General features: G+C 42.2%; 1 protein-coding gene and 1 long non-coding RNA gene across 2 annotated transcripts; both read right to left on the bottom strand.

The window, feature by feature from the left end:
• Positions 1-1,727: 1,727 nt before the first annotated feature.
• On the bottom strand, positions 1,728-12,818 carry LOC117318517. The gene is made up of 2 exons (XR_004530386.1): positions 12,736-12,818; positions 1,728-2,273 (listed from the first exon to the last, which is right to left on the bottom strand). It is a non-coding gene; the product is annotated as an uncharacterized LOC117318517 (long non-coding RNA).
• A 4,191-nt stretch (positions 12,819-17,009) lies between these two features.
• Positions 17,010-18,098, bottom strand: LOC117318516 (mucin-2-like). The gene has a single exon (XM_033873492.1). It carries the CDS (start codon positions 18,096-18,098, stop codon positions 17,010-17,012), a length of 1,089 nt encoding a protein of 362 aa, XP_033729383.1.
• Between the last annotated feature and the right edge of the window lie 3,740 nt (positions 18,099-21,838).

Consider the following 21,838-nt stretch of genomic DNA (forward strand, 5'->3'; position numbering starts at 1 on the left):
ACTTGACCTATACATAAACACCCGTTAAGGTTTGAATGTATGTAGCCTTGTAAGAACTTGAATCTGACAAAATAGTCTGCCCTTCAATCCTACAACAGCCATAAGAGAGAAAAAAATCTACATTACCTCGTTTGACAGGAAATACTTGACCGGAAGTGGATCGGCCATATCTCCTGTATAATCCAATGGGCGGCTGTTCCTTCCTGGATCTGCAATGTATTGATCTAAGAAGCATTAGCATTTGAAATTATTGAAAGAAACCATCGTTTTACCAACCCGTATTGGTAAAATCGGCGATGTTTTAACACCGTCGCGATAAAATCGAAAGATACTATTGAATAGATTTGCATCACCAGGCCGCGTCACTGATGCTACAAGACACTATCGCTTGTATCAAAAGTTACTGTTTGTAGAGACAGGGAAGCTTAAGTTCAGAAACATCATTCAAACTTGACCTATACATAAACACCCGTTAAGGTTTGAATGTATGTAGCCTTGTAAGAACTTGAATCTGACAAAATAGTCTGCCCTTCAATCCTACAACAGCCATAAGAGAGAAAAAAATCTACATTACCTCGTTTGACAGGAAATACTTGACCGGAAGTGGATCGGCCATATCTCCTGTATAATCCAATGGGCGGCTGTTCCTTCCTGGATCTGCAATGTATTGATCTAAGAAGCATTAGCATTTGAAATTATTGAAAGAAACCATCGTTTTACCAACCCGTATTGGTAAAATCGGCGATGTTTTAACACCGTCGCGATAAAATCGAAAGATACTATTGAATAGATTTGCATCACCAGGCCGCGTCACTGATGCTACAAGACACTATCGCTTGTATCAAAAGTTACTGTTTGTAGAGACAGGGAAGCTTAAGTTCAGAAACATCATTCAAACTTGACCTATACATAAACACCCGTTAAGGTTTGAATGTATGTAGCCTTGTAAGAACTTGAATCTGACAAAATAGTCTGCCCTTCAATCCTACAACAGCCATAAGAGAGAAAAAAATCTACATTACCTCGTTTGACAGGAAATACTTGACCGGAAGTGGATCGGCCATATCTCCTGTATAATCCAATGGGCGGCTGTTCCTTCCTGGATCTGCAATGTATTGATCTAAGAAGCATTAGCATTTGAAATTATTGAAAGAAACCATCGTTTTACCAACCCGTATTGGTAAAATCGGCGATGTTTTAACACCGTCGCGATAAAATCGAAAGATACTATTGAATAGATTTGCATCACCAGGCCGCGTCACTGATGCTACAAGACACTATCGCTTGTATCAAAAGTTACTGTTTGTAGAGACAGGGAAGCTTAAGTTCAGAAACATCATTCAAACTTGACCTATACATAAACACCCGTTAAGGTTTGAATGTATGTAGCCGTGTAAGAACTTGAATCTGACAAAATAGTCTGCCCTTCAATCCTACAACAGCCATAAGAGAGAAAAAAATCTACATTACCTCGTTTGACAGGAAATACTTGACCGGAAGTGGATCGGCCATATCTCCTGTATAATCCAATGGGCGGCTGTTCCTTCCTGGATCTGCAATGTATTGATCTAAGAAGCATTAGCATTTGAAATTATTGAAAGAAAGCACCATCCGTCTGGCCATATTGTCGCTGCAGTCATCCATACGGGATCTGCAATACATTTATCTAAATGTTATGATTGAAAGTATCGTTTAATGATTTAACGTTGAGTTTATCTGGGGGGGGGGGGGGGGGGGGGAAGAGCCAACGCCATTCTTCTAATTTAGGTTCTGTAGGTTCCATAATCCCTTTAGATTTTATTATTTAATTTTAATTGATTTTATTTTCAGTGATTTTTATTGTGATGTTTTTATTTTCATTTCATCATTATTGATGTTTATTTTGGTTATTTATCTGTTTAGTTTTCATTTATTTTATTCATTTATTTTTATTGTGTTATTTTATACAGTTTTATTTTGATCTTTTATTCAGTTGATTGACCTAATTATATTAAAAATTGATTTATCTGTTTAGTTTTTATTTATTCGATTTATTTATTTTTATTTTATTTGATTTTATACAGTGTAGTAATGTTTAATTTTAGGTGGTTTTTGTTTTAGTTTTTTGTTTTTAATTTTTGTAAAACAAATTTAATGGTTTCATAATTCAAATTTGTCGTCACCTTTAGAAAAGAAAAGCAAACATTACCTATGGTAGTACATCACCAGGCTATCATTTGGTCATATCGTCACTCCTGTTGTTCAGGTCCTCTACTTCCATGATCTGCAATATGCTATTATAAGAAGTATTAATATCTGGAAACAAAATCTCCGGAAAAACGGGTGCTTAATAGGCCTATCTGACCCTGTCGAATAATCTTTTGTTAAGTGTATGAACTTGTTGATAATAATCTGAAATTATTTTCCAAAGCAACCTCCATAACAATTGTACTTGTTAGACCACACCTGGATATCCAGGGTAAAACTAAATATTGAAACACATGATCTGACTGAACTGTAGATAAACCACCCCCAAATCACAAGTCAAGGTATTTGAAATAGTCAGTAAAAAACATGCACAATACAAATGAAAACAATAATAAAACATTCAATTTCTTAGTAAACAACCCTAACCCAAAACTAACCTCAAAGTATTTAAAATTCCTGCCCCCAAATCTCATTAGACATCTTTAAAAAAGGTCATTTAAAACATATATATACACAACACACTTTTTTAAACTGTAATCAAACACTGAAGTTCATAGTATACAGGTTCACCTCCCCCCTCCCTCTTGCCCCCCAAATCTCAATCGACATCTTTAAAAAGGTCATTTAAAACATATATATACACAACACATTTTTTTAAAACTAATCAAACACTGAAGTTCATAGTAAACAGGTTCAGCCCCCCCCCTCCCCCCCACCGCAAATCTCAGTCATGTTATTTTAAATGAGCATTTAATATTTTCAATAAAACAACTATATAAAACAAATTATCAAACACTGAAGTTCATAGTAAACAGCTTCATCCCCCCCCCCCCCTTCTTGCCCCCAAATCTCAATCGACATCTTTAAAAAGGTCATTTAAAACATGTATATACACAAAACACTTTTTTTTAAACTAATCAAAACACTGAAGTTCATAATTAAACAGGTTCAGCCCGCCTCCCCTTCCCCCAGCCCTTACCCCAAAATCTCAGTCATGTTATTTTAAATGGATATTTAAAATTTTCAATAAAACATATATATAACACATTATCAAGCACTGAAGTTCATAGTTAACAGGTTCAGCTCCCCCCCCCCCCCCCCCCCCCCACTCTTCTCACCCCCAAATCACAATCGACATCCTAAAAAAGGTCATTTAAAACATATATATACACAACAGTTTTTTTTAAACTAATCAAACACTGAAGTTCATAGTAAACAGGTTCATCCCCCCCCCCCCCTCCCCCTGCCCTACCCCAAATCTCAGTCATGATATTTTGAATGAACATTTATAATTTTCAATAAAACATATATATAACACACATTATCAAACACTGATGTTAATAGTAAACAGGGTCAGCTCCCCTCCCCCCCCTCCCCCAGCCCTACCCCAAATCTCAGTCATCTTATTTTAAATGGACGTTTTGAAATTTTCAATAAAACATATAAACACGCATTATCAAACACTGAAGTTCATAGTTAACAGGTTCAGCTCCCCCCTCCCCCCCCCCCCCCCCTCCCCAGACCTACCCCCAATCTCAGTCATGTTATTTTGAATGAACATTTAAAATTTTCAATAAAACATATATATAACACACATTATCAAGCACTGAAGTTCATAGTATACAGGTTCAGCCCCCCCCCCCCCCCCTTTCTTACCCCCAAATCTCAATCAACATCTTTAAAAAGGTCATTTAAAACATATATATACACAACACAGTTTTTTTTTAAACTAATCAAACACTGAAGTTCATATTAAACAGGTTCAGCCCCCTCCCCCTTTCCCCAGCCCTACCCCAAATCTCAGTCATGTTATTTTAAATGAACATTTATGATTTTCAATAAAACATATATATAACACACATTATCAAACACCGATGTTAATAGTAAACAGGGTCAGCTCCCCCCCCCCCCCCCCCCCCCCCCCCCCTCTTCTCGCCCTCGCCTCCAAATCACAATCGACATTTTAAAAATGGTCATTTAAAACATATATATACACAACACAGTTTTTTTTAAACTAATCAAACACTGAAGTTCATATTAAACAGGTTCAGCCCCCTCCCCCTTCCCCCAGCCCTACCCCAAATCTCAGTCATGTTATTTTAAATGGATATTTAAAATTTTCAATAAAAAATTTATAACACACATTATCAAACACTGAAGTTCATAGTATACAGGTTCAGCCCCCCTCCCCCAGCCCTACCGCAAATCTCAGTCATGTTATTTTAAAATGGACATTTAATATTTTCAATAAAACATATATAACACACATTATCAAACACCGATGTTAATAGTAAACAGGGTCAGCTCCCCTCCCCCCCCTCCCCCCCTCCCCCAGCCCTACCCCAAATCTCAGTCATGTTATTTTAAATGGACATTTATAATTTTCAATAAAACATATATATAACACACATTATCAAACATCGATGATAATAGCAAAACAGGGTCAGCTCCTCCCCCCCCCCCCCCCCCCTCCCCCAGCCCTACCCCAAATCTCAGTCATCTTATTTTAAATGGACGTTTTGAAATTTTCAATAAAACATATAAAACGCATTATCAAACACTGAAGTTCATAGTATACAGGTTCAGCCCCCCCCCCTTCTTACCCCCCAAATCTCAATCAACATCTTTAAAAAGGTTATTTAAAACATGTATATACACAACACATTTTTTTTTAAAATTAATCAAACACTGAAGTTCATATTAAACAGGTTCAGCCCCCTCCCCCTTCCCCCAAGCCTACCGCAAATCTCAGTCATGTTATTTTAAATGAGCATTTAATATTTTCAATAAAACATCTATATAAAACAACATTATCAAACACTGAAGTTCATAGTAAACAGGTTCAGCTCCCCCCCCCCCTTCTTGCCCCCAAATCTCAATCGACATCTTTAAAAAGGTCATTTAAAACATGTATATACACAACACACTTTTTTTTAAACTAATCAACACTGAAGTTCATATTAAACAGGTTTCAGCCCCCTCCCCCTTCCCCAGCCCTACCCCTAAATCTCAGTCATGTTATTTTAAAGGCTATTTAAAATTTTCAATAAAACATATATATAACACAACATTATCATCAACACTGAAGTTCATAGTATACAGGTTCAGCCCCTCCCCCCCCCCCTTCTTGCCCCCAAATCTCAATCGACATCTTAAAAAGGTCATTTAAAACATGTATATACACAACACAGTTTTTTTTAAAACTAATCAAACACTGAAGTTCATATTAAACAGGTTCAGCCCCCTCCCCCTTCCCCCAGCCCTACCCCAAATCTCAGTCATGTTATTTAAATGGATATTTAAAATTTTCAATAAAAAATATATAACACACATTATCAAACACTGAAGTTCATAGTATACAGGTTCAGCCCCCTCCCCCAGCCCTACCCCAAATCTCAGTCATGTTATTTTAAATGGATATTTAAAATTTTCAATAAAACATATAACACACATTATCAAACACTGAAGTTCATAGTATACAGGTTCAGCCCCCCCTCCCCCAGCCCTACCGCAAATCTCAGTCATGTTATTTTAAATGGACATTTATGATTTTCAATAAAACATATATATAACACACATTATCAAACACCGATGATAATAGTAAACAGGGTCAGCTCCCCTCCCCCCTCCCCCCCTCCCCCCAGCCCTACCCCAAATCTCAGTCATGTTATTTTAAATGGACATTTATAATTTTCAATAAAACATATATATAACACACATTATCAAACATCGATGATAATAGTAAACAGGGTCAGCTCCTCCCCCCCCCCCCCCCCCCCCTCCCCCAGCCCTACCCCAAATCTCAGTCATCTTATTTTAAATGGACGTTTTGAAATTTTCGATAAAACATATAAAACGCATTATCAAACACTGAAGTTCATAGTTAACAGGTTCAGCCCCCTCCCCCTTCCCCCAGCCCTACCCCAAATCTCAGTCATGTTATTTTCAATGGACATTTATGATTTTCAATAAAACATATATATAACATACATTATCAAACACTGAAGTTCATAGTAAACAGGTTCAGCCCCCCTCCCCCAGCCCTACCGCAAATCTCAGTCATGTTATTTTAAATGGACATTTATGATTTTCAATAAAACATATATATAACACACATTATCAAACACTGAAGTTCATAGTATACAGGTTCAGCACCCCCTCCCCCAGCCCTACCGCAAATCTCAGTCGACATCTTTAAAAAGGTCATTTAAAACATGTATATACACAAAACACTTTTTTTAAACTAATCAAACACTGAAGTTCATATTAAACAGGTTCAGCCCCCTCCCCCTTCCCCCAGCCCTACCCTAAATCTCAGTCATGTTATTTTAAATGGATATTCAAAATTTTTAATAAAACATATATATAACACACATTATCAAACACTGATGTTAATAGTATACAGGGTCAGCCCCCCCCCCCCCCCCCCTCTTGCCCCCAAATCTCAATCGACATCTTTAAAAAGGTCATTTAAAACATGTATATACACAAAACACTTTTTTTTAAACTAATCAAACACTGAAGTTCATATTAACAGGTTCAGCCCCCTCCCCCTTCGCCCAGCCCTACCCCAAATCTCAGTCATGTTATTTTAAATGGATATTTAAAATTTTCAATAAAACATATATAACACACATTATCAAACACTGCAGTTCATAGTAAACAGGTTCAGCCCCCCCCCCCCTCCCCCACCCCTACCGCAAATCTCAGTCATGTTATTTTAAATGAGCATTTAATATTTTCAATAAAACATCTATATAAAACAAATTATCAAACACTGAAGTTCATAGTAAAGAGGTTCAGCTCCCTCCCCTTCTTCTCACCCCCAAATCACAATCGACATCTTAAAAAAGGTCATTTAAAACATATATATACACAAAACACTTTTTTTAAACTAATCAAACACTGAAGTTCATATTAAACAGGTTCAGCCCCCTCCCCCTTCCCCCAGCCCTACCCACAAATCTCAGTCATGTTATTTTAAATGGATATTTAAAATTTTCAATAAAACATATATCTAACACATTATCAAACACTGAAGTTCATAGTAAACAGGTTCAGCCCCCTCCCCCAGCCCTACCCCAAATCTCAGTCATGTTATTTTAAATGAGCATTTAATATTTTCAATAAAACATATATATAACACACATTATCAAACACTGAAGTTCATAGTATACAGGTTCAGCCCCCTCCCCCAGCCCTACCGCAAATCTCAGTCATGTTATTTTAAATGGACATTTATGATTTTCAATAAAACATATATATAACACACATTATCAAACACCGATGATAATAGTAAACAGGGTCAGCTCCCCTCCCCCCCCTCCCCCCCTCCCCCAGCCCTACCCCAAATCTCAGTCATGTTATTTTAAATGGACATTTATAATTTTCAATAAAACATATATATAACACACATTATCAAACATCGATGATAATAGTAAACAGGGTCAGCTCCTCCCCCCCCCCCCCCCCCTCCCCAGCCCTACCCCAAATCTCAGTCATGTTATTTTAAATGGACATTTAAAATTTTCAATAAAACATATAAAACGCATTATCAAACACTGAAGTTCATATTAAACAGGTTCAGCCCCCTCCCCCTTCCCCCAGCCCTACCCCAAATCTCAGTCATGTTATTTTCAATGGACATTTATGATTTTCAATAAAACATATATATAACATACATTATCAAACACTGAAGTTCATAGTATACAGGTTCAGCCCCCCTCCCCCAGCCCTACCGCAAATCTCAGTCATGTTATTTTAAATGGACATTTATGATTTTCAATAAAACATATATATAACACACATTATCAAACACTGAAGTTCATAGTATACAGGTTCAGCACCCCCTCCCCCAGCCCTACCGCAAATCTCAGTCATGTTATTTTAAATGGACATTTATAATTTTCAATAAAACATATATATAACACACATTATCAAACATCGATGATAATAGTAAACAGGTCAGCTCCTCCCCCCCCCCCCCCCCCCCTCCCCCAGCCCTACCCCAAATCTCAGTCATCTTATTTTAAATGGACGTTTTGAAATTTTCAATAAAACATATATATAACACATTATCAAGCACTGAAGTTCATAGTATACAGGTTCAGGCCCCCCCCCCCCCCCCCCCCCCCCCCCCTTCTTGCCCCCAAATCTCAATCGACATCTTTAAAAAGGTCATTTAAAACATGTATATACACAAAACACTTTTTTTTAAACTAATCAAACACTGAAGTTCATATTAAACAGGTTCAGCCCCCTCCCCCTTCCCCCAGCCCTACCCCAAATCTCAGTCATGTTATTTTAAATGGATATTTAAAATTTTCAATAAAACATATATATAACACACATTATCAAACACTGAAGTTCATAGTAAACAGGTTCAGCCCCCCCCCCCCTCACCCCAGCCCTACCGCAAATCTCAGTCATGTTATTTTAAATGAGCATTTAATATTTTCAATAAAACATCTATATAAAACAAATTATCAAACACTGAAGTTCATAGTAAACAGGTTCAGCTCCCTCCCCTTCTTCTCACCCCCAAATCACAATCGACATCTTAAAAAAGGTCATTTAAAACATATATATACACAACACAGTTTTTTTAAACTAATCAAACACTGAAGTTCATAGTAAACAGGTTCATCCCCCCCCTCCCCCTGCCCTACCCCAAATCTCAGTCATGTTATTTTAAATGGACATTTATAATTTTCAATAAAACATATATATAACACACATCATCAAACACTGAAGTGCATAGTATACAGGTTCAGCCGCCCCCCCCCCCCCCCCCCCCCCCCCCCTCTTCTTACCCCCAAATCTCAATCAACATCTTTAAAAAGTTCATTTAAAACATATATATACACAACAAACTTTTTTTGAAACTGTAATCAAACACTGAAGTGCATAGTATACAGGTTCAGCCGCCCCCCCCCCCACCCCCCCCCCCCCCCCCCCCCCACCCCCTTCTTACCCCCAAATCTCAATCAACATCTTTAAAAAGGTCATTTAAAACATATATATACACAACAAACTTTTTTGAAACTGTAATCAAACACCGAAGTTCATAGGAAACAGGTTCAGCTCCCTCCCCCTCTTCTCACCCCCAAATCACAATCGACATCTTAAAAAAGGTCATTTAAAACATATATATACACAACACAGTTTTTTTAAAACTAATCAAACACAGAAGTTCATAGTAAACAGGTTCAGCCCCCCCCACCCACCCACCAAATCTCAGTCATGTTATTTTAAATGGACATTTAAAATTTTCAATAAAACATATATATAACACACATTATCAAACACTGAAGTTCATAGTATACAGGTTCAGCCCCCCCCCCCCCCCCCCCCCCCCCTTGTTGCCCCCGAATCTCAATCGACATCTTTAAAAAGATCATTTAAAACATGTATATACACAACAAAATTTTTTTGAAACTGTAATCAAACACTGAAGTTCATAGAAAACAAGTTCAGCCCCCCCTCCCCCAGCCCTACCCCAAATCTCAGTCATGTTATTTTGAATGAACATTGATAATTTTCAATAAAACATATAACACACATTATCAAACACTGAAGTTCATAGTATACAGGTTCAGCCCCCCCCCCCCCCCCCCTTCTTGCCCCCAAATCTCAATCGACATCTTTAAAAAGGTCATTTAAAACATATATATACACAACAAACTTTTTTTGAAACTGTAATCAAACACTGAAGTGCATAGTATACAGGTTCAGCCGCCCCCCCCCCCCCCCCCCCCCCCCTTCTTACCCCCAAATCTCAATCAACATCTTTAAAAAGGTCATTTAAAACATATATATACACAACAAACTTTTTTTGAAACTGTAATCAAACACCGAAGTTCATAGGAAACAGGTTCAGCTCCCTCCCCCTCTTCTCACCCCCAAATCACAATCGACATCTTAAAAAAGGTCATTTAAAACATATATATACACAACACAGTTTTTTTTTAAAACTAATCAAACACAGAAGTTCATAGTAAACAGGTTCAGCCCCCCCCCACCCACCCACCCCCCCACCAAATCTCAGTCATGTTATTTTAAATGGACATTTAAAATTTTCAATAAAACATATATATAACACACATTATCAAACACTGAAGTTCATAGTAAACAGCTTCAGCCCCCCCCCCCCCCTTGTTGCCCCCGAATCTCAATCGACATCTTTAAAAAGATCATTTAAAACATGTATATACACAACAAAATTTTTTTGAAACTGTAATCAAACACTGAAGTTCATAGAAAACAAGTTCAGCCCCCTCCCCCAGCCCTACCGCAAATCTCAGTCATGTTATTTTGAATGAACATTTAAAATTTTCAATAAAACATATAACACACATTATCAAACACTGAAGTTCATAGTATACAGGTTCAGCCCCCCCCCCCCCCCCCCCCCCCCCCACTTCTTGCCCCCAAATCTCAATCGACATCTTTAAAAAGGTCATTTAAAACATGTATATACACAAAACACTTTTTTTTTAAACTAATCAAACACTGAAGTTCATATTAAACAGGTTCAGCCCCCTCCCCCTTCCCCCAGCCCTACCCCAAATCTCAGTCATGTTATTTTAAATGGATATTTAAAATTTTCAATAAAACATATATATAACACACATTATCAAACACTGAAGTTCATAGTAAACAGGTTCAGCCCCCCCCCCCCCCCCCCCCTTCTTGCCCCCGAATCTCAATCGACATCTTTAAAAAGGTCATTTAAAACATATATATACACAACAAACTTTTTTTGAAACTGTAATCAAACACTGAAGTTCATAGAAAACAAGTTCAGCCCCCCTCCCCCAGCCCTACCGCAAATCTCAGTCATGTTATTTTGAATGAACATTTAAAATTTTCAATAAAACATATAACACACATTATCAAACACTGAAGTTCATAGTAAACAGGTTCAGCTCCCTCCCCCTCTTCTCACCCCCAAATCACAATCGACATCTTAAAAAAGGTCATTTAAAACATATATATACACAACAGTTTTTTTTTTTCAAAAAAAAAACATATATATATAACGCACATTATCAAACACTGAAGTTCATAGTAAACAGGTTCAGCCCCCCCCCCCCCCCCCTCCCCCTGCCCTACCCCAAATCTCAGTCATGTTATTTTGAATGAACATTTAAAATTTTCAATAAAACATATATATAACACACATTATCAAGCACTGAAGTTCATAGTAAACAGGTTCAGCCCCCCCCCCCCCTCCCCCCTCCCCCACCTTCCCCCAAATCTCAGTCATGTTATTTTAAATGGACATTTAAAATTTTCAATAAAACATATATATAACACACATTATCAAACACTGATGTTAATAGTAAACAGGGTCAGCTCCCCTCCCCCCCCCTCCCCCAGCCCTACCCCAAATCTCAGTCATGTTATTTTAAATGGACATTTAAAATTTTCAATAAAACATATATATAACACACATTATCAAACACTGATGTTAATAGTAAACAGGGTCAGCCCCCCCCCCCCCCCCCCCCCCCCCTTCTTGCCCCCGAATCTCAATCGACATCTTTAAAAAGATCATTTAAAACATGTATATACACAAAACACTTTTTTTTTTTGAAACTGTAATCAAACACTGAAGTGCATAGTATACAGGTTCAGCCGCCCCCCCCCCCCCCCCCCTTCTTACCCCCAAATCTCAATCAACATCTTTAAAAAGGTCATTTAAAACATATATATACACAACAAACTTTTTTTGAAACTGTAATCAAACACTGAAGTTCATAGAAAACAAGTTCAGCCCCCCTCCCCCAGCCCTACCGCAAATCTCAGTCATGTTATTTTGAATGAACATTTAAAATTTTCAATAAAACATATAACACACATTATCAAACACTGAAGTTCATAGTAAACAGGTTCAGCTTCCTCCCCCTCTTCTCACCCCCAAATCACAATCGACATCTTAAAAAAGGTCATTTAAAACATATATATACACAACATTTTTTTTTTCAAAAAAACATATATATATAACGCACATTATCAAACACTGAAGTTCATAGTAAACAGGTTCAGCCCCCCCCCCCCCCCCCTCCCCCAGCCCTACCCCAAATCTCAGTCATGTTATTTTGAATGAACATTTAAAATTTTCAATAAAACATATATATAACACACATTATCAAGCACTGAAGTTCATAGTAAACAGGTTTTAGCCCCCCCCCCCCCCCCCCCTCCCCCCTCCCCCACCTTCCCCCAAATCTCAGTCATGTTATTTTAAATGGACATTTAAAATTTTCAATAAAACATATAAAACGCATTATCAAGCACTGAAGTTCATAGTTAACAGGTTCAGCTCCCCCCCCCCCCCCCCCCCCCCCCCCCCCTCTTCTCGCCCCCAAATCACAATCGACATCTTAAAAAAGGTCATTGAAAACATATATATACACAACACAGTTTTTTTTTTCTTCAAAAAAACATATATATAACACACATTATGAAAGACTGATGTTAATAGTAAACAGGTTCAGCTCCCCCCTCCCCCCTCCCCCCCCCCCCCCCCCCCGACATACTCACACCCAGCACTGGATCAGACCACATCTTCTGAACAGCAAGACTCGAGCAAAAGTGACGCTAAACTTCCTAACACTGAACAAATTTCAATCTTTTTAATCGATTGACGGGCATCCAGTGAAAACACTGGTTACAAAGGGACAGTTTGTAAGCAATATTTTCACTGGTCAATATGGTCACGTTGGAATGAATTCATACGCAAACACGTGATATCGGTCCTCTGTCGCGCATTGTTACAACTGTAAAGACAAAAGTTATCATATAGTGCGCACAACATGTGTCTAAAATGTCTGGTTATAATTTACATTTCCTGAAGTTTGATGATATGAATGATAGAAAATCATTCATAGAATGAGTATATGTAGGTTTGAAAGACTGAAGCCTTGCGTCTGAAAAGACCGAGTGTTTTCTTTACACTTTTTTATGTTGTATATTTGCACGTGCAGATTGTGCGAGATGGACTTGGCGTCACGTAGTGACGTATACAGGAACAAATGGCAATTAGGAGATGGCTATTATCCCCCGATGTTTATGGTTTTTCGAAGAAATGTAGTTATATGTCATAAATCAATTGATACTGTACGGCCTGTAATTTTAAACTTTTATTGGTATTCAACATCTTGTTTAAATAAATTTTAATGTATGCAAAGAAATGATATGAAATATCGATTACTGAATGTTTAGGTTTGAATATTGCACATGATTTTATCAGTTGAATTGCACTGCCTCTGTCGTTGTGGAGCAATATTAGCAGTGGCGTAGGAAGCGGGGGGGCAGGGGGGGCAATTGCCCCCCCACTTTTTTCAGTGGGGGGGCAAACATATCTTTTTGCCCCCCCACTTTTTGACATCCAAAATCTAAAAAAGGGGAAAAAACACGAGTTTATATATTCATTTCGATAAATATCTGTATATTTTCGAACCGATAATGTTTTCTTGAAGGCAACGATAAAAACTGTATCTTGTACATCCGGAACATTCCGACTTTTATACTAGTATATCAATCCTCAGACCAATCGGAACCCCTCGTTATTTTCCTACGTTCGCAGACGGAGGCGAGGTGTTCCGATTGATCCTCAGACCTGTGTGTCGGTCGTCTGCAATAGCCTGGTAAGTCAATATTTATATCTTAATACGAAATTTTGCTTAACTTCATCACATAGATTCAATAAGTTGATGATAATTTGTGAAGTTAATTGAGTTCATAATGAGAACAAGACAGAAACACAACATGAATAGGAATGCGCGGTTTTAACGTGAATAGAGTGATACTAATTACCGACAGGTACGAGGAAATACAAAAAAAATTCAGCTCGCGCCTACGGCGCTCGCTTTATCACTAAATTACTGCCCCCCTTTCGATTGCAGATCCACAGGGGGGCTTCGCCACCCTGGGACCCGCTGGGCGGCCCCCAGACCTCTCGCAAAAAGGGAAAAAAAATCGGCTCGCGCCTACGGCGCTCGCATGATCACTTAATTACTGGACCCCCCTTTCGAAAACTCCTGGATCCGCACCTGATCCCGAATTATTAGAATGTGCTATATTCATTTTTCGCGGAGGGCTAAGACCCCCTTGAACCCCCTATCAGGGCGCTGCCCTGGACCCGCTGGGCGGCCCCTCAGACCCCTCGTAAAAAAAAAAAAAAAGGGCAAAAAAAAATCGGCTCGCGCAGACGGCGCTCGCATTATTACTAAATTACTGGTCCACCCGCCCTTTCGAAAATCCTGGCCGGGCCTGGTGATTCATGTTTTGCCATAAATAATATATCCTGATTTGCGTTAATAACTTAATTTGTACTACATAAATTATCAAAATTATCATGGGATGTTGAAATGATAATTATTGCCTAATTTTGCGGAGATGGCATACGATTTGTTTAGTGCGTAAAATTTAAGGTTAAAAAAAATTTTGCCCCCCCACTTTTTCACGACTTCCTACGCCACTGATTAGTGTGTGTTTGGATTTTTTTCCTTGCAATTTATCACTGGCAAATCACAATACTTTACCAGCTGGGTACGTTTAATTTTTGACGTAATACATTCCTGAAACTCTAATAAAATCAAATTCGATTTAAGAAATGTGAAATGACATCATTTTTCATCGTTATATAAAAAGATAGACGCTGTCTGTTTCAGTAACCGTGTATGTATGTATCACCGAGTTATTTCGCATTGTTGAAGGATCCCGGAACCATTCCCTTATTTAGGATTATATTAATCAGTTTCACATATATAGGTATGGCTAGTGTGGAGAATACTGGAGTACCTAGGAAATTCCACGTGGTATGACAGGTGACTCCATACTTTCACGTCCGATCTCAAGATACAAACTCAACAAATCTTGTTTAAAATCAAATTATATTCATATACAGGATTTGTTGTTCCCAAACGCTGTGTTTATGCATGATAGCACAGGGACTTGACACAAAATCACAATCCACATAAGCCGATGCTTATGCGTTTAAACTGTAGCCCCACTTGATAACTAAATGTTTATATTTACATATCTCCCTTCTTCAGCTTAATAAAGCCTGACTGCAAATAAGTTAGCGTATACGCGTTGAAAAAAGGGCTCAGCGGATTAATAAGTGCGGGAATCGGTACCAGAGTTACGGAAAAGTTAACTAGACGGCCCAATTAATTTCTAAAAGGTACCTATCGATATAAATGAATCAATGCATCAGTTTTTTTAATTGAGACAGTCTCGACTTTCCAGGTGCATGGGGTTCCCAACCTGTTAATATACCTGATTATGTTCAACAGTGATATATAATAATGTTTGGTAATGAAGAAAAAAACAACTACAACATGTAAACGCATTGTTTTATATACTATGCATCAAACGTGTATCGGAATGCTGAAATTCTTACATAGACTAGCTAGTGTAGGTCCTGATGTTACTACCACTGTCTTGACTTTTGAATTCCTTATACATATATGCGATGACGTGTGCACTGCATAATGACATCAATATTCTATAATGACATCAATATTCTATGTCACATTCCACCCGCTATGTAAGGATAGAATAGGACAGACGGTATAACATGATTTTTATCGCTAAACCCTTAGCAGCTAATGTCATCGCTTTTGAGAGATAAGCACGCAACGCGCTTTCCCCGCTCCCCCCCCCCCCCTTTTTTTTTTTTTTATCTATCGATATTTGTAGATATTTATATTCACATATGTGTCTTTAATTGTTATAATTCATTACGATTACTTTTTAGTACCAGGGTATGTTAAAGCAAGTTTTTAATCAGAAGATATACTTGAGTCAGAGGTTCTTCTGCTGCTTAATCCGCCTTTCTTTAATTTCTTTTGTATATTACACTTCAATAGCTCTTATTTTGCATTTTTTTCATTTTCCTTTCTGACATCTTTTCTTGTTTTTGATTTTTTTTACATGTTTGCTCTTTTTCTTCTTTTCGACCAATCGGTCAGCCGTTACAGATCGAAAGTCCTCCAGTTCAACGTTGTCATCATCTGAAAAATCCAACGTTGGATTCAAAGTCGTAGCCATATTTGCCCGGGTTGTGGTGGTGATTGGTATCTGCCAATGATGACTACGGTAGGCCTGTCAGTAATGGCGACAAGCGGCCTGCTAGTGGTGGCAACCAGTGGCATGATCGTGATGGCGATGGGTGGCTACTAGTGGTGGCATGCTAGTGGTGGTGACGAGTGGCATGCCAGTGATGGCGACTGGTGGCATGCTAGTGATTGTGACCGGTGGCATGCTAGTAATGGTGACGAGTGGCATGCTAGTGAAGGTGACTGGTGGCATGCTAGTGATGGTGACAGGTGGCATGCCAATACTAGTGGTGATGACGGGTGGCCTGCCAGTGATGGCGACAAGCGGCCTGCTAGTGGTGGCAATGGGTGGCATGCTAGTGATGACGATGGGTGGCTACTAGTGGTGGCAACCAGTGGCATCCTAGTGGTGGTGACGGTTGGCATGCTAATGATGGTGACGGGTGGCATCCTAGTGATGGTGACGGTTGGCATGCTAGAGTGACAACGGGTGGCATGCTAGTGATGGTAACGATTTGCATGCTAGTAAAGGTGATTGGTGGCATGCTAGTGATGGTGACAGGTGGCATGCCTGTACTAGTGGTGATGACGGGTGGCCTTCCAGTACTGGTGGTGTCAACGGTGAACCTACTACTGCTGGCAACCAGTGGCATTCTAGTGGTGGTGACAGGTGAAATGCTAGTGATAGTGACGGGTTGCATGCTACTGTAGTGATGGTGACTGGTGGTCTGCTAGTGGTGGTGACATGTATCATGCTAGTGGTGGTAACGGGTAGCCTGCTAGTACTAGTGGTGGCAGTGGTCGGCCTACTAGTGTTGGCAACGGGTGGCCTCTAGTGTTGGCAACAAGTGGCATGCTAGTGGTGGTAACAAGTGGCATTCTAGTGATCGCGACTGGTGGAATGCTATTGATGGTGACGAGTGGCATGCAAGTGATGGCGACGGTTGGCATCCTAGTGATGGCGACGGTTGGCCTGCCAGTACCAGTGGTGGCGACGGTTGGCCTGCAAGTTTTATTGGTGATGACGGGTGGCCTCTCAGTACTAGTGGTGATGACGGGTGACCTGTCAGTACTAGTGGTGATGACGGGTGGCCTGTCAGTACTAGTGGTGGTGATGGGTGGCCAGCTAGTGGTGGTGACATGTGGCATGCTAGTGGTGGCAACGGGTGGCCTGCTAGTACTAGTGTTGGCAACTGTTGGCCTACTAGTGGTGGCAACATGTGGCATGCTGGTGGTGGTGACAAGTGGCATTCTAGTGATGGCGACTGGTGGCATGCTAGTGATGGCGACGGGTGGCATGCTAGTGATGGTGACGGGTTGCATGCTATTGATGGCGACGGCTAGCATGCTAGTGATAGCGACGGGTGGCCTGCCAGTACTAATGGTGGTAATGGGTGGCCTGCTAGTGGTGGTGACATGTGGCATGCTAGTGGTGGAAACGGGTGGCCTACTAGTGTTGGCAACGGGTGGCCTACTAGTGTTGGCAACCAGTGGCATGATAGTGGTGTTGACAAGTGGCATTCTTGTGATGGCGACTGGTGGTATGCTAGTGATGGCGACGGGTGGCATGCTAGTGATGGTGACGGGTTGCATGCTATTGATGGCGACGGCTAGCATGCTAGTGATAGCGACGGGTGGCCTGCCAGTACTAATGGTGGTAATGGGTGGCCTGCTAGTGGTGGTGACATGTGGCATGCTAGTGGTGGAAACGGGTGGCCTACTAGTGTTGGCAACGGGTGACCTACTAGTGTTGGCAACCAGTGGCATGATAGTGGTGTTGACAAGTGGCATTCTTGTGATGGCGACTGGTGGCATGCTAATGATGGTGACGGGTGGCATCTAGTGATGGTAACGAGTGGCATGCTAGTAAAGGTGATTGGTGGCATGCTAGTGATGGCGACTGATGGTAGGCTAGTGATGGTGACAGGTGGCATGCCTGTGCTAGTGGTGATGACGGGTGGCCTGCCAGTACTAGTGGTGTCAAAGGCTAACCTACTAGTGTTGGCAACCAGTGGCATTCTAGTGGTGGTGACAGGTGGAAGGCTAGTGATAGTGACGGGTGGCCTGCTAGTGGTGGTGACATATAGCATGCTAGTGGTGGAACGGGTAGCCTGCTAGTACTAGTGGTGGCAGTGGGTGGCCTACTAGTGTTGGCAACGGGTGGACTCTAGTGTTGGCAACTAGTGGCATACAAGTGATGGCGACGGTTGGCATGCTAGTGATGGCAACGGTTGGCCTGCAAGTACTATTAGTGGTAATGGGTGGCCTGCTAGTGGTGGTGACATGTGGCATGCTAGTGGTGGAAACGGGTGGCCTACTAGTGTTAGCAACGGGTGGACTACTAGTGTTGGCAACTGGTGACATGCTAGTGATGGTGACGAGTGGCATGCTAGTGATGGCGACGGGTGGCATTCTAGTGATGGTAACGAGTGGATGCTAGAAAAGGTGATTGGTGGCATGCTAGTGATGGCGACTGGTGGCATGCCAGTGACGGTGACAGATGGCATGCTAGTACTAGTGGTGATGAAGGGTGGACTGCCAGTACTAGTGGTGATGAAGGGTGGACTGCCAGTACTAGTGGTGATGAAGGGTGGCCTGCCAGTACTAGTGGTGATGATAGGTGGTCTGCTAGTGGTGGCGACGGTTGGCATGGTAGTGATGGCGACGGTTGGCCTGTCAGTACTAGTGGTGATGACGGGTGGCCTGCAAGTACTATTGGTGATGACAGGTGACCTGTCAGTACTATTGGTAGTGATGGGTGGCCAGCTAGTGGTGGTGACATGTGGCATGCTAGTGGTGACAACACTTGGCCTAGTACTAGTGGTGGAAACGGTTGGCCTACTAGTGGTGGCTAGTGGTGGTGACAAGTGGCATTCTAGTGGTGGTGAAAGGTGGCATGCTAGTGATGGTAACGAGTGGCATGCTAGTGATGGTGACTGGTAGCATGCTAGTGATGGTAACTGGTGGCATGCTAGTGATGGCGACAGGTGGCCTGCCAGTACTAGTGGTGGTGATGGGTGGCCAGCTAGTGGTGGTGACATGTGGCATGCTAGTGGTGGCAACACTTGGCCTAGTACTAGTGGTGGAAACGGTTGGCCTACTAGTGGTGGCAACCAGTGGCATGCTAGTGGTGGTGTCATGTGGCATGCTAGTGGTGGAAACGGGTGGCCTACTAGTGTTGGCAACCGGTGGCATGACGGGTGGCATGCTATTGATGGCGACGGTTGGCATGCTAGTGATGGCGACGGGTGGCATGCTAGTGATGGTAACGAGTGGCACGCTAGAAAAGGTGATTGGTGGCATGCTAGTGATGGCGACTGCTGGCATGCCAGTGACGGCGACAGGTGGCATGCCAGTACTAGTGGTGATGAAGGGTGGCCTGCCAGTACTAGTGGTGATGATAGGTGGCCTGCTAGTGGTGGTGACGGTTGGCAATGCTAGTGATGGCGACGGTTGGCATGTCAGTACTAGTGGCGACGGGTGGCCTGCCAGTACTAGTGGTGATGACGGGTGGCCTGTCAGTACTAGTGGTGGTGATGGGTGACCTGCCAGTACTAGTGGTGGTGATGGGTGGCCAGCTAGTGGTGGTGACATGTGGCATGCTAGTGGTGGCAACACTTGGCCTAGTACTAGTGGTGGAAACGGTTGGCCTACTAGTGGTGGCAACCAGTGGCATGCTAGTGGTGGTGACAAGTGGCATTCTAGTGGTGGTGACAGGTGGCATGCTAGTGATGGTAACGAATGGCATGCTAGTGATGGTGACTGGTAGCATGCTAGTGATGGTGACTGGTGGCATGCTAGTGATGGCGACAGGTGGCTTGCCAGTACTAGTGGTGTCAACGGTTGGCCAACTAGTGGTGGTAACATGTGGCATGCTAGTGGTGACAACGGGTGGCCTGCTAGTACTAGGGGCGGCAACGGGTGGCCTACTAGTGTTGGCAATAGGTGGCCTACTAGTGTTGGCAACCAGTGGCATGCTTGTGGTGGTGACAAGTGGCATTCTAGTGATGGCGACTGGTGGCATGCTAGTGATGGTGACGGGTGGCATGCTATTGATGGTAACTGGTTGCATGCTATTGATGGCGACGGTTGGCATGCTAGTGATAGCGACGGGTGGCCTGCCAGTACTAATGGTGGTAATGGGTGGCATGCTAGTGGTGGAAACGGGTGGCCTACTAGTGTTGGCAACCGATAGCATGCTAGTGGTGGTGACAAGTGGCATGCTAGTGATGGCGATGGGTGGCATGCTAGTGATTGTGATGGGAGGCATGCTAGTGATGGTGACGGTTGGCATGCTAGTGATGGCAACGGTTGGCCTGCAAGTACTATTAGTGGTAATGGGTGGCCTGCTAGTGTTGGTGACATGTAGCATGCTAGTGGTGGAAACGGGTGGCCTACTAGTGTTAGCAACGGGTGGCCTACTAGTGTTGGCAACTGGTGGCATGCTAGTGATGGCGACGGGTGGCATGCTAGTGATGGTAACGAGTGGCATGCTAGAAAAGGTGATTGGTGGCATGCTAGTGATGGCGACTGGTGGCATGCCAGTGACGGTGACAGATGGCATGCTAGTACTAGTGGTGATGAAGGGTGGCCTGCCAGTACTAGTGGTGATGAAGGGTGGCCTGCCAGTACTAGTGGTGATGATAGGTGGCCTGCTACTGGTGGTGACGGTTGGCAATGTAGTGATGGCGACGGTTGGCCTGTCAGTACTAGTGGTGATGACGGGTGGTCTGCAAGTACTATTGGTGATGACGGGTGGCTTGTCAGTACTAGTGGTGATGACGGGTGACCTGCCAGTACTAGTGGTGGTGATGGGTGACCAGCTAGTGATGTTGACATGTGGCATGCTAGTCGTGGCAACGTTTGGCCTAGTACTAGTGGTGGAAACGGTTGGCATACTAGTGGTGGCAACCAGTGGCATGCTAGTGTTGGTGACAAGTGGCATTCTAGTGATGGCGACAGGTGGCATGCTAGTGATGGTAACGAGTGGCATGCTAGTGATGGTGACTGGTAGCATGCTAGTGATGGTGAATGGTGGCATGCTAGTGATGGCGACAGGTGGCCTACCAGTACTAGTGGTGTCAACGGTTGGCCAACTAGTGGTGGTAACATGTGGCATGCTAGTGGTGACAACGGGTGGCCTGCTAGTACTAGTGATGGCAACGGGTGGCCTACTAGTTTTTGCAACCGTTGGCCTACTAGTGTTGGCAACCAGTGGCATGCTTGTGGTGGTGACAAGTGGCATTCTAGTGATGGCGACTGGTGGCATGCTAGTGATGGTGACGGGTGGCATGCCATTGATGGTAACTGGTTGCATGCTATTGATGGCGACGGTTGGCATGCTAGTGATAGCGACGGGTGGCCTGCCAGTACTAATGGTGGTAATGGGTGGCATGCTGGTCGTGGAAACGGGTGGCCTACTAGTGTTGGCAACCGATGGCATGCTAGTGGTGGTGACAAGTGGCATGCTAGTGATGGCGACTGGTGGCATGCTAGTGATTGTGACGGGAGGCATGCTAGTGATGGTGACGGTTGGCATGCTAGTGATGGCAACGGTTGGACTGCAAGTACTATTAGTG

Source organism: Pecten maximus, unplaced genomic scaffold, assembly GCF_902652985.1.
Source record: "Pecten maximus unplaced genomic scaffold, xPecMax1.1, whole genome shotgun sequence".
Taxonomy (NCBI): Eukaryota; Metazoa; Mollusca; class Bivalvia; order Pectinida; family Pectinidae; genus Pecten; species Pecten maximus.

Coding starts and splice junctions, on each gene's coding strand:
- LOC117318516 (XM_033873492.1), bottom strand. CDS start 18,098: ATGCCACCCGTCACCATCATTAGCATGCCACCAGTCGCCATCACAAGA.